The sequence below is a fragment of the Leguminivora glycinivorella genome, chromosome 14 (genome assembly GCF_023078275.1).
Source record: "Leguminivora glycinivorella isolate SPB_JAAS2020 chromosome 14, LegGlyc_1.1, whole genome shotgun sequence".
Taxonomy (NCBI): domain Eukaryota; kingdom Metazoa; phylum Arthropoda; class Insecta; order Lepidoptera; family Tortricidae; genus Leguminivora; species Leguminivora glycinivorella.
The window spans coordinates 18,883,946-18,897,301 of record NC_062984.1 but is presented as its reverse complement, the minus strand read 5'-3'; the positions used below and the strand labels follow the sequence as shown (position 1 = coordinate 18,897,301).

At 39.5% G+C, this 13,356-nt stretch overlaps 2 protein-coding genes across 5 annotated transcripts in view; both read left to right on the top strand.

The window, feature by feature from the left end:
* Window positions 1–4,041: 4,041 nt before the first annotated feature.
* On the top strand, window positions 4,042–4,704 carry LOC125233612. Its single transcript, XM_048139673.1, has 2 exons — window positions 4,042–4,214; window positions 4,299–4,704. The coding sequence occupies exons 1-2, from the start codon at window positions 4,123–4,125 to the stop codon at window positions 4,600–4,602; spliced, it is 396 nt and encodes a 131-aa protein (XP_047995630.1). The 5' UTR covers window positions 4,042–4,122; the 3' UTR covers window positions 4,603–4,704.
* Window positions 4,705–5,095: 391 nt separating this feature from the next.
* LOC125233189 (zinc finger protein 853-like) overlaps window positions 5,096–13,356 on the top strand; it is a 32,283-nt gene continuing 24,022 nt past the window's right edge. For 2 of the 4 annotated variants that reach the window (XR_007177833.1, XM_048139085.1), the window contains exons 1-4: window positions 5,318–6,391; window positions 7,750–7,888; window positions 8,999–9,110; window positions 9,799–9,903. Coding sequence is in view for 3 of the 4 variants with exons in the window: in XM_048139085.1 (XP_047995042.1) it covers window positions 6,348–6,391; window positions 7,750–7,888; window positions 8,999–9,110; window positions 9,799–9,903 (400 nt within the window). In the remaining variant the exon portion in view is untranslated. Of the gene's footprint in view, window positions 5,256–5,317; window positions 6,392–7,749; window positions 7,889–8,998; window positions 9,111–9,798; window positions 9,904–13,356 lie in introns of those variants that run through there. The other 2 variants (XM_048139087.1, XM_048139086.1) reach the window with 2 other exon arrangements.

Genomic DNA, 13,356 nt, shown 5'->3' with positions numbered 1-13,356 from the left:
TCGCAACTTATGGAAAGTTAGGTGTTTCACTTCATGCTTACTCGGCTAACGTTAATGTTTTTACTACATAAAAACCGGCCAAGAGCGTGTCGGGCCACGCTCAGTGTAGGGTTCCGTAGTTTTCCGTATTTTTCTCAAAAACTACTAAACCTATCAAGTTCAAAACAATTTTCCTAGAAAGTCTTTATAAAGTTCTACTTTTGTGATTTTTTTCATATTTTTCAAACATATGGTTCAAAAGTTAGAGGGGGGGACGCACTTTTTTTCCTTTAGGAGCGATTATTTACGAAAATATTAATATTATCAAAAAACGGTCTTAGTAAACCCTTATTCATTTTTTAATACCTATCCAACAATATATCACACGTTGGGGTTGGAATGAAAAAAAATATCAGCCCCCACTTTACATGTAGGGGGGGTACCCTAATAAAACATTTTTTTCCATTTTTTATTTTTGCACTTTGTTGGCGTGATTGATATACATATTGGTACCAAATTTCAGCTTTCTAGTGCTAACGGTTACTGAGATTATCCGCGGACGGACGGACGGACGGACGGACGGACGGACAGACAGACATGGCGAAACTATAAGGGTTCCTAGTTGACTACGGAACCCTAAAAATCGAAATTCTTAGTTAAATTACTGGTTGCTTATATTTTATATGCAAATATATTTTAACCCACTTAGTTTACCTTATTTCTTGGTAATGAATATTATTTGTTTAATCGAATAAACTACCGTATTTCCCTTTTCATGTTCTAAATGTATATGGTATTTTATGCACTATAGTGTAGCGTATGCCATCATACCATGCCAGTGTGTTAAACATAAGCTGTTTATTATAAATATAAAGGCTGTTATATAAATAGGCACGTCATCATAAACAGTACCTATACAGTATGGTGATTAATTAATTAATACTTCCTGTATAATGTGTTAAATGTCCTATACACTAATTATATTTTCCAAAATAAGTTATTCCACTCAACTAAGAACAGCTTTAGCTCTCTACTCCAGTTTTTCACTTTAAACGCGATGTAACTGTTTTAAAAAAAACAAATCACGTTATCACACGTCATCACTCATCAGTCTCACCACTCATCACCAACGTACCTAGTTAGGCCGTTTTCACATTATCCGATCCGATATCGGGTGTCGGACCGACATCCTACACCCGATAACCGCTTCCGATAGTGTCGGATGTCGGTCCGATAAAACGCATTGTTCCAAATCAATGAAGTATGGTTTGTATCAAAAACTTTTAAAAAGTTTTATATTTAATAATTATAAGCACTATATTTCAAATATTTTATTGTAAAATTAAAATAACGAGCATAAAAATACTCAAGAGTGGCAAGTAAAATAAATACTTATAATTTTACATTTTACTATATCTACTAAAAGATAAAAAAAATTGTATCCGCAATTCGGACCGATGAATTACAATCTTTTTTTTAACAGAAATTCATCATTAACAGCTGTTTAATAGACGCCATTTTTGTCACGCACACTACTACAAACGTATAGCTACATTATATACGCACACACACAAATATTATCGGCCGACAGCTGGCGGGGGGTCCGGCATGCCAAAAATGTCGCGGAAGCGTCCTGCCGAATTCGGCAGTTCGATGGTGCCTCGGACAAAAACGGTTGTAGGAGAGTGCCATCTGCATTAAGCCCGCAATTTTTGCGTTTTATATCGTTTTTTAGTAATAATGATCTATTAAATACATAAATAAAGACCTGGAAGCGCATAAATCTTACATTTTACATCCTTCCTACATCCGATATCGGATCGGATAATGTGAAAACGGCCTTACAATGGCTTTTAAGGCTCCCCACAGACAGTCTTAAAAATTCATAATCTTAAAAAAAACTTGTATGCAATCTGACAGTTCAGATCTGTCAGTGTCTTGTCAGTGTCAGTTTGAACTGTCAGATTGCATACAAGTTTTTTTTAAGATTATGAATTTTTAAGACTGTCTGTGGGGAGCCTAAACGATAAACAAGCTATCATATACTATACCTACTACAGATAGGTACCTACTTAAAATCGCAGGTTACCTCGTGACTGCTCTCGTTGACCATAAAAAAAACAACAACCGCCTTACATTGCTCTTGTTTTGCCAAAACGACAGTACAAACATTTTTGGTACGCCCCTCCAAAGTTTTAAACCATAGCTTTTTACAAGGCCCCGCTGGGATAACGCACATTTTTTTAACCGTTGTTCGAAATTTAAATCTCCTTATGGCCCCTGTACACACATGGCCAACGGTTCCACCAACCCCCTTGGCCAACCGTGTAGAGGGCTACTTGGCCGTAAGTTGGCAGTTGGCGCTTGCGCTTGCCGGCCAACCGATTGGTGTCGGTTTTTTGTCCACACATCAAAGGATCTTGGCGCCAATGGCCAACTGCGTTTACACGTTGGCGCTTCATTCAGTTGGTCGTCAGCCGTCAGAGAGGACGGTAGTGAAATATTTACGAAAATAATAAGTTTATCTATGTTAATAATAGTGTAGATTTTAGGAAATAAAATAACCTTGCAAATGTTTAATGTATTTCCTAAAAAAGATAAATGTTCTTATCATAATATTCAAAAAATTGATAATATTTCAAATAATTTAATTTTACTACGGGGTTATTATTTTTTAATCAAATTTTTCTGTCAACGTCTATGATCTAGAATTTCCTAGACTTTTCCATTCCACGTCCATCTTTCATGAAGAGCCAATGCCAAGTGATTGGTTCGCCAATGTGTAAACAGCGGCTCTTATCTTGGCCAAGGGGTTTCACAAAGGGTTGGTGGAACCGTTGGCCATATGTGTACAGCGGCCATTATAAGTTGGTCGGGTTGCCATTTCCAAGCTCGATTTAAGACACTTTCTATAATAAAATTACGTAAATACTTACATCTACATGCATAATTAAATTACGTCAGTAAGATCACACCATATGATAATAATACCTTCCTACTTTTATTGTAGCTTTCGGTCCCAAGTCCCAAACTTAAACAAAAGTTTATGTTATATTCAACCGTGGCAATCGTTTAAAGATGATTTACATAACGTAAGATAAACAATGTCCTAGATTAAAAGTTAATCTTTATCTGGAATTTATTCTCACGATTTTTACCGTGTGAATGTATATTTGGTTTTAAAATGGCTAGTGTTACATATACGTTACGTGATGTTTTATATCCCTTTACTCATAATATTTATAGCCCTTCTTTTCCTAGCCCAAAATGCATTCAAATCTATGATTATATCTAACTTCTGTGATTAATTTTAACATGATTATAATTTTCCGAAAGTGTAATCGAATTTAAATCTCGTTACGATTTTAATACTATTTATTTATTTTTAGCACTTGCATCGTAATAGTAACATTACGATACAAGTGCGAAAAAAAGGAAGTTCTAAACGAGTGGCGATAAATTAAAAGTATTAAAACACGACCGAAACTTTTGGCACTTGTATTGTAATGTAGGTACTATTTAGAATAATAGTACATTTCGATACAAATACGGAAAAGAGGAAGTCCGAAGCGAGTTCAGAATTTCCTTTGCGCACGTGTATCGTATTATAGTACAGATGGCCCTCCAAAGTTTCAACCTGACAAGAAATGAAGCACTTTTCGCACAAAAAGGCACCATCTGTCTGTACTTGGTCTGTACTAAAAAATAAATTCTACATTGCAACGCCACCTGTTATCATTTATAAGCGAACATTACGTTACAACCACGACGGTTAGTGTAGCTTGTACGTACGGTACGGTACGTACTACGGTATTGTATGTACAGCGACATCTGTTGGTTGTTTGCTAATTATTAATTTAAGACACGAAACGCCGAACCTAGTCAGATTTGTAATAAATATCAACATAGAAAAATATGCATATTATTTTCATCACAATTATTTACGTAAGTTAGTCCTATTCCATTTCCAATGCTTATAAGTGTAAATCGTGTAAAACAACCTTAAGGAGAATGGCGCTGGTGTCGCAATCATTAAAAAAAAAGATGCGAACAAATGAATGAAGCATTTGTCACACTTGTCACATACTAAATAACGTAATTTTCAATCAGCTGTTTATTTCGTCTTTACAGCGATAAGGGCCCATGACTTTTGGCAAAATCTCGTCCTTTAACTGGAACACATGTGCTGGACCAAACAATGGGAACTATATTTTCAGAAATATGACAGAAAATAGGTATGTATCATACAACAACACTCGGAAATGTACTATCTTTCTTTAGGTTTGCGTATCTCTAACGTAAATTTTATAAATTTTCAGAAAAAGGGCTAGGGAGGATGACACGTGCGAATTTATGCCTCTATCTAAGAGGATAAATAACTTGCATATAAACAACAACCTTGCCAGTACAAGTACTTCCCAGGCGCAAGAATCGAATATGGCTAATAACATAAACCTCGAAAATGGAATCTCCTCACCAAGTTCATCGTCTGACTCCGAAAGAAGACCTAGTTATGATCCAGGAATAAGTGCAGCCCAAAGCAGTTACTACTATGAGAACAAGCTGTTGTTTGAATTGCATTTAGAAAGAACTCAAAGATCAGGACAGCAATATCCGTTTTAGTGATCCTGATTGTGTACATTTTGTGTGTATTTATTGTGAAGCATGCCATAGTATGTATGTAACTTTATATTTAATATTAATTAATTAAACCTTTTTCTTAATTTTTCGTTAATTTTACAATGCTAAATGAAGTTGATCCAATGTGAAGCTCATGAGTATAAATTGTCAATCAGAATCACCACCTTGTTTAACCGAGGAAAAACGCCCCAAAAATCAACAATCAAATGGTGCAAAACCAAGATTTCGCTATCTGCTTGAGAAAGAAGCTTATAAATATGTACTCAGAGGCGGGTAGATCTGTCTGTTAACTATCACTTTACAAAATGAAATTGTCTGCCTCCCGCTGTTATAAAACTGAATTTAGGGAGGTTTAGGTTTTAAAACAAGCACGGAAATGTTTTAAGAAATTAAAAAATCCCTCAAGGTACCTGTAGAATTTAGCCAATGGCGTGCGAGTTGTTTAGGTTAGGCGCCCTCTGGCGTAATATTTTCTAATCTCAATAACAGTAATGGCGGACGGACTTCAATCCATTTGTGATTTGAGAGAAAGGATACGATGCTGTTTACATACACTTGTTAAATTAAGTAATTAAATTACGGTCAGACGAAACTCTTCAAACAAAACATTGGTGTTCATACCACAATTACTAGAGGTAAGTGTTATTTTCATGTTTGTTTATTACGTGAGAATATCCGTGACCTTATTTCTGAATCGTGTTGTGGCAAGCGGTACTATATTGTACCGTTAGTCGAGGCGCGTGGCCGCGAGAGTGCCGTCGACAGAGTGCCGGACGGAGCAACCCCTCCTCTCGCGATTTCCTGGCGGTGGAGGAAGGAGTCGGGAGCGGGAGTGATTTGGTGTTCGGAGGTACATGGAGGGGATCCCGCACCTTGGTGGGGATGCGTCGCGTGCGTGGTGGGCACTCGCCCGGCGGCAAGGAGTCGGAAGGGGTGAATCACCTTTTGCGAACTGCTGACGCTCGACCATGATCAAAACTTCGAAAACTTTTATTAAAATCCTTGTACTTTGTATTCTTTTATTGCGTAACTAAATATTCGAAGAACGGCCATTTTTGTTACAAGTCTTTATGCTGCCCATTTTATTCACCTTTGTATTCTTTTGTCATCTATTAGATCACCATTGTGTCCAAAATGTTTTGTTTATTAAATCTAACAAAGTATTATACTGCTACGCAAATCTACGGTTACTCTGGAAACAGTAGTAACTGTATCGAGGTCATTGACACTGCCATGTAGGTTCTTTAGACCTTAAAACTTTCTACTAAGTGTTGCTTGACTTGCTTGAGAAAATATTCTTCATTATCGAATAATGAAGACCGAAAAACGTTTAGCAACCGCATGAAAAATGCGCATTTTCGCATGCATGAAACTAATAATAGCGTCAAGTTACCCAACGAGCAAGGCACTCACTGAACCGGAGCCACACCTTGTATGTCTTGTGAAAGTTCAGTAAAGAGAAAGTGAGTATCATGTTAGACACACGCACACAGTACGAGAGTGTACCGCGTATAGCAAACTCGCCTGTCGACTAAACTTTCTTTAACCCACTTTCTTAGTTTCTCGTTGAATAAATTTTAGTGTAGTGTCGCGTTTGGTGGCCGGTAGTGGTATGCCGTAGCCCTACCATCACCATCCCAGCAGTCCAGACCCCAGTGGTGGGATAGTGGGACGTGGGGGTCGATTTAAGTGGGACAGTGATTTTTCCGCGCGGCGGCGGCGGCGATATGTGCGACATGCAGAAAATGCCTACCAGAGATGATGCTTCTTGGTATTGATGTTTTCACTTTTTTTGTAGTGATTATGGATATTTACTGGTGCACCACATAGGTTTGGTTTGGATCTGATCATCATCATCCTCATGAATTCTAATTCACTAAAATGTATTTCAGAACTGAGAATTTAAAATAAGTACACATTCAAATATTACATGAACATTTCCTGCTTTCTCTTAATTATATTGTACATATAAATAACAAGGCAAATATTATGCAATTTGAAAAACCTAATTTTTTCCAGCCACCTAGTTATCAGCAAGCAAAAATCGAATTTTATTTTTCAGAATATTTATGAAGTAAATATGCAATACTTTACATCTAACGAAATGACAATTCAGAATACATTGGAATGTGACATTAGTTTAATATGAATGAAATAAAAATCATTAAAATCATAATAATTCATTTCAGATCTTCTTTGTTAATATTAATAAAAACTGTAATATTTGCTGCCTAACATCATATGCCCTTGCGAAGTCAAGATCATTTATTTTTACATGGTTCAACATGATTCTGGATAAACATAAAAATATTAACACTTGCCAAAAACATGTTTATGCTAGAGCGCTCACAGATATGCTCGAGGTATTAATTAGATTGCATGTTTAGATATTTAAGACTAGAGTTGTGCCTGCTCGTTCACTGAAAAGATCGCTCCCAACTAGTATGATCTCCGAAGTGTACTAGTTCGTTCTTTTAGGACATTTAGGACAGTAGTACACCGAGAGAGCGAGAGATAAATTCTGCATATGGTGTACAGTAACATTCGCTCGTACTAGCCGAGAGCTGATCGGCCGTTTTCGCGCGCTCTCGGTTGGTTTCGGTAGGATCACACGGATCGCTTTGCTGTCATTGTCACTCCTCGGCTCTTCGCTCCTTTTGCTCCCATTATGTTACGCGTGTGTGAGGTGTGAGTGTACTAAATGTACTAGAGAGCAGAATCATTTGGGAGTAGTTCGGTCTAGTACAGTGCAGGGAATCGTGTCTTTTGTACTATTAGTACATGTCCTACACAAGCCTATTTAAGACCCTTGCTGTGCTGATGGTAACATACGGGTTAGTATTGGGTCCATGAATTACCATCAAATTGTTACCAGTGGTAACTACTGACACTTTTATTTCCTAACTTTCCCGTGGTAAAAACTAGAGTGGTAAAAGGTGGAAGAAACATTCCCTGTAGTTACCACTGGTAATAACTTGGTGGTAACTAATAGGTAAATAAATATATGGAATAACTTCAACTATCACCAATGACCAAACACAAAATCAATTAGGATATGGTACCAAATAAGGACTTTGCATTGTTTTGTTTGAAAGCAATAAAAATAACCATGATTCTTGAATTTTCCAGTGACGAAGACTCGGAGATGAATTTCGCAGCATTCTCCACAGCGAATGCTGCGGGGACACACTTTGTGACCACCACCGGGCAGCTGCCGGTGACAAAGCTGCAGCAAAATGTCGCCAGCAATGGAAGCACTTTGCAACAGGTGGGTTCTAGATTGGATTATAAAGTAGTAGTAGTAGTAATCACTTTATTGTGTACAACAGTTTATATACAATTTGTAGGAATAGAGATTCAAAAGCGAACTAAAGTAAACTGTATCATAAATAAATAAATATTATAGGACATTCTTACACAGATTGACTGAGTTCCACAATAAGGTCAAGAAGCCCATAAATATTACAGAATTGTTTAATGGATGTGCTAATTTTGATGACTGGTAGTGACGGCGGGTAGTCATCCTGCCTGCTAAGCCGTGGTCCTGGGTTTGAATACCGGTATTAAGGGCATTTATATGTGTGATGAGCACATAATTTGTTCCTGTCATGGGTGTTTTCTATGAAATAAAATATGAAATACTACATGAAAAAAAAGTCATGCCGATATGATATCCGCCCACGGCTACATTTTTAGGGTTCCGTAGTAAACTAGGAACCCTTATAGTTTCGCCATGTCTGTCTGTCCGTCCGTCCGTCCGTCCGTCCGTCCGTCCGTCCGTCCGTCCGTCCGTCCGTCCGTCCGTCCGTCCGTCCGTCCGCGGATAATCTCAGTAACCGTTAGCACTAGAAAGCTGAAATTTGGTACCAATATGTATATCAATCATGCCAACAAAGTGAAAAAATAAAAAATGGAAAAAAAATGTTTTATTAGGGTACTCCCCCTACATGTAAAGTGGGGGCTGATTTTTTTTTTCATTCCAACTCCAACGTGTGATATATTGTTGGATAGGTATTTAAAAATGAATAAGGGTTTACTAAGATCATTGTTTGATAATATTAATATTTTCGGAAATAATCGCTCCTAAAGGAAAAAAAAGTGCGTCCCCCCCCCCCCCCTCTAACTTTTGAACCATATGTTTAAAAAATATGGAAAAAATCACAAAAGTAGAACTTTATAAAGACTTTCTAGGAAAATTGTTTTGAACTTGATAGGTTCAGTAGTTTTTGAGAAAAATACGGAAAACTACGGAACCCTACACTGAGCGTGGCCCGACACGCTCTTGGCCGGTTTTTTTAAACTATAAATAGGCTTAGTCGTCAAGTTGGAATCAGTAAAGCTACTGCCAAAGATCAGTGAGTGTATAATATGTTTGCAGGTGGTGGGTATGGTGGGCAACGACGGTGGAGTGCAGTACGTGCGCGCGGACGGGCTGCAGGCCACGCCGCAGCTCATCACGCTGCCTATTTCACTGCCCGGAGCCAAGCCGGGTGAGTTATAGTCGATACAGGATCAATTCTAGATCAGTGGTGGGTAAACTTTCATTAGGGGCCAAAATATAAAAGGATTTTAGAGGCGGGAAAGGTTACCTTAAATGCATTTTTACTACAGTGCTGGCTATTAAATAAGCTATATCACACACTATTTTGAAGGACTGATGGAGGGCCGGATAATACAGTCCTTTTGAGGACATAGCCCGCGGGCCGTACTTTGCCCACCACTGTTCTAGATGAATAGGGTCCACACAGAGAGAAACTTTGTGAGGCAAGGAACTCGTGCGGGTGCGTTTCGTTCGGACTAGCGTGCGTTTCGTTTCCTCGCGACGTGCCTCGCTCTATGTCGACCCGAGACTAATATCTTTTGCCATAAGGAAACTTATTTGATAAATCTGGGCAGTTTGTCTCATTCCTACTTAGGAAATATTTTAGGCATATATATATATATATATATATTGTTCATTAACATTTATCCATACTAATATTATAAATGGGAAAGTGTGTGTGTGTGTCTGTTTGTTTGTCCGTCTTTCGCGGCAAGACGGAACGACGAATTGTGATTTTTAAGTGAAGATAGTTGAAGACATGGAGAGTGACATAGGCTACTTATTGTCTCTTTCTAACGCGAGCGAAGCCGCGGGCAAAAGCTAGTAATTTATAAAGAAAATTGTTTGTGTTCCAGGCGACCCGCAGCCCACGGTGCAGATCCAGGTGCTGAGCCCCAACATCCTGCAGCAGCAGCAGCCCAAGTACCAGATGCAGATCCCCATCCAGGGCTTCCAACAAGGTAAGTGCTGTTTCATACAACACTACAAATAGTTTAAGAGCGTTATAACATTTCGGCGTCGGGCGAAATTAGGTATTTTACCCGCCGCGCGAGCCCAATATGCCGACCCTTTCTAGCACGTCTTTCCACTCGCTCGCACTACAATAATGGACAAAACAATCTTGATCCTTCCTATGGAATTTTGGTAACAACCACAATCTACTATCTCGATACAAACTTTTGATTACTAATAAACAATATTTTGTACGAAAATACTAGAATATAGCGCAAAATAATATTAATTATGTTAAAATTTATTTAAAAATTAAAGTAATAATTATAAACTGTGATCATAATTATTTAAGTAGATCCCATCCCAAATATTTGCTTTTGTTATTATGATAAGTATTAGAGTAAAATATATATTAATATGATGATAAAATAAGTCAAATACAATTCTAATTACTTCAAGGTGGTACTCAGGGTCTGATGATGGAGCCAGATGGTGGTCACCTGGACCAATGAACCATGTAACTAAACCACTTCGTGTTTAGGCTCATTGGGTTCGTCTTTGACAAGACCTTTGACAAGAGGTGGTACTTAGGGTCTGATGATGGAGCCAGATGGTGGTCACCAGTACCAATGAACCATATGACTAAACCACTTCGTGTTTAGGCTCAATGGGATCGTCTCAATAAGACCTTTGACAAGAGGTGGTACTCAGGATCTGATGATGGAGCCAGATGGTGGTCACCAGTACCGATGAACCATATGACTAAACCACTTCGTGTTTAGGATCAATGGGATCATCTCAATAAGACCTTTGACAAGAGGTGGTATTCAGGGTCTGATGATGGAGCCAGATGGTGATCACCAGTACCGATGAACCATGGAACTAAACCACTTCGTGTGTAGGCTCATTGGAAACGTCTCAACAAGACCTTTGACAAGAGGTGGTACTCAGGGTCTGATGATGGAGCCAGATGGTGGTCACCAGTACCGATGAACCATGGAACTAAACCACGTGTGTAGGCTCATTGGAATCGTCTCAACAAGTCCTTTGACAAGAGGTGGTACTCAGGGTCTGATGATGGAGACAGATGGTGGTCACCAGTACTAATAAACCATATGACTAAACCACTTCGTATTTAGGCTCATTGGGTTTGTCTCAACAAGACCTTTGACAAGAGGTGGTACTCAGGGTCAGGGTCTGATGATGGAGAGAGATGGTGGTCACCAAAAAACCAACTCGATTATGTGAATAACATAAAAAACACGAAGTGGTTCAGTTACATGGGTTCATTGGTACCGGTGACAACCATCTGGCTCCATCATCAGACCCTCAGTACCACCTCTTGTCAAAGGTCTTATTGAGATGATCCCAATGAGCCTAAACACGATGTGGTTTAGTCATATGGTTCAATGGTACTGGTGACCACCATCTGGGTCCACCATCAGACCCTGAGTACCACCTCTTGTCGAAGGTCTTGTTAAGACGATTCCAATGAGCCTAAATACGAAGTGGTTTAGTTTCTCGGTTCATTGGTACTGGTGACCACCATCTGGCTCCATCATCAGACCCTGAGTACCACCTCTTGTTAAAGGTCTTATTGAGATGAACCCAATGAGCCTAAACACGAAGTGGTTTATCATCAGACATCGGATTCCGTGGGGCGAAACTTCTTGACAGCTAGGGACTTCCTATATCGATAAACTCATTTATCGATACTAGTTCTATATACTAGTGACCGCCCCCAACATTGTGTGTGTTTTTTGAAACTATTGTTCTGAAGACCAGTATGAAATTCATACTTAGCGTCTAAAATAAATAGCGTCGAAATAAATTGTGACGAGTAAACTTTTAAAAACGTTTTCAAAAAAGAAGAAGAAAATTGAGTTCTTATTTTATTATAAAATGTTTTTTTTTATACTACGTCGGTGGCAACCAAGCATACGGTCCGGTGCGGTGGAAAGCGGTTACCGTAACCTATGGACGCCTGCAACTTAAACAGTGTCACATGCGCATACTCTTTTAATAAAAAAATATTTTATAAGCAAACATTTGTGTGATCACTAGTATTTAGAACTAGTATCGATAAATGAGTTTATCGATATAGGAAGTCCCTAGCTGTCAAGAAGTTTCGCCCCACGGAATCCGATGTCTGTTTATCATATGGTTCATTGGTACTGGTGACCACCATCTGTCTCCATCATCAGACCCTGAGTACCACCTCTTGTCAAAGGTCTTGTTGAGACGAACCCAATGAGCCTAAACACGAAGTTGTTTAGTCATATGGTTCATTGGTACTGGTGACCACCATCTGTCTCCATCATCAGACCTTGAGTACCACCTCTTGTCAAAGGTCTTGTTGAGACGATTCCAATGAGGCTAAACACGAAGTCGTTTAGTTCCATGGTTCATCGGTACTGGTGACCACCATCTGGCTCCATCATCAGACCCTGAGTACCACCTCTTGTCAAAGGTCTTGTTGAGACGAACCCAATGAGCCTAAACACGAAGTGGTTTAGTCATATGGTTCATTGGTACTGGTGACCACCATCTGTCTCCATCATCAGACCTTGAGTACCACCTCTTGTCAAAGGTCTTGTTGAGACGATTCCAATGAGGCTAAACACGAAGTGGTTTAGTTCCATGGTTCATCGGTACTGGTGACCACCATCTGGCTCCATTATCAGACCCTGAGTACCACCTCTTGTCAAAGGTCTTATTGAGACGATCCCATTGAGCCTAAATACGAAGTGGTTTAGCCATATGGTTCACTGGTACTGGTGACCACCTTCTGGCTCTATCATCAGATCCCGAGTACCATCTTGATGTGTCTTACCATCTTGACCGTATTGTAATTTTCACATATTAATCATCAATCTGGGCGACCGAGCTTCGCTCGGTTCTATTTTAATATATCACGTCTTTAGATAAAAAAAAAACTCTTATAAATACAAAAACAAAAAAAAAGACAAAAAACAAAAACTGTAGCGAGACAAAATAACATCACGCGCGAGCGCGCGGATCCGAATACTTTCTCGCTCGGACATCACTACCTGTCACGATCAGCGGACCGATCGACCCGAGCGCGCGTGAAGAACTCCGAGCGGCGCGGAGAGCGCGGGCGGCGCGGAAACCGTAATAAAAGGCGCCGCGCGGCCGCCGATCAGTCATTCACTCGTTAGCGGTGAAGCTTGAGAGACGGCCTATGCTATGCCTCAAGCCTAACCAACAAATGAGCACGGGTCGAGACCGTCTACACGGACCGCCCATAAGTTCATATTCGGTTAGCCGTGAGTGGACAGAGCAAGGGGATGAGAATGCCGATGCGTACCGCCCCCGATCTTAAGTTGCGCCCAAGTGGGGCCCATGAATGACAACTACCCTCAATGTCAAAGAAGAAGTTGCACCTACCCTACAATATTTTCTGTAATAGAAATAAGGATGCAAGCAACGTATCATGTGCA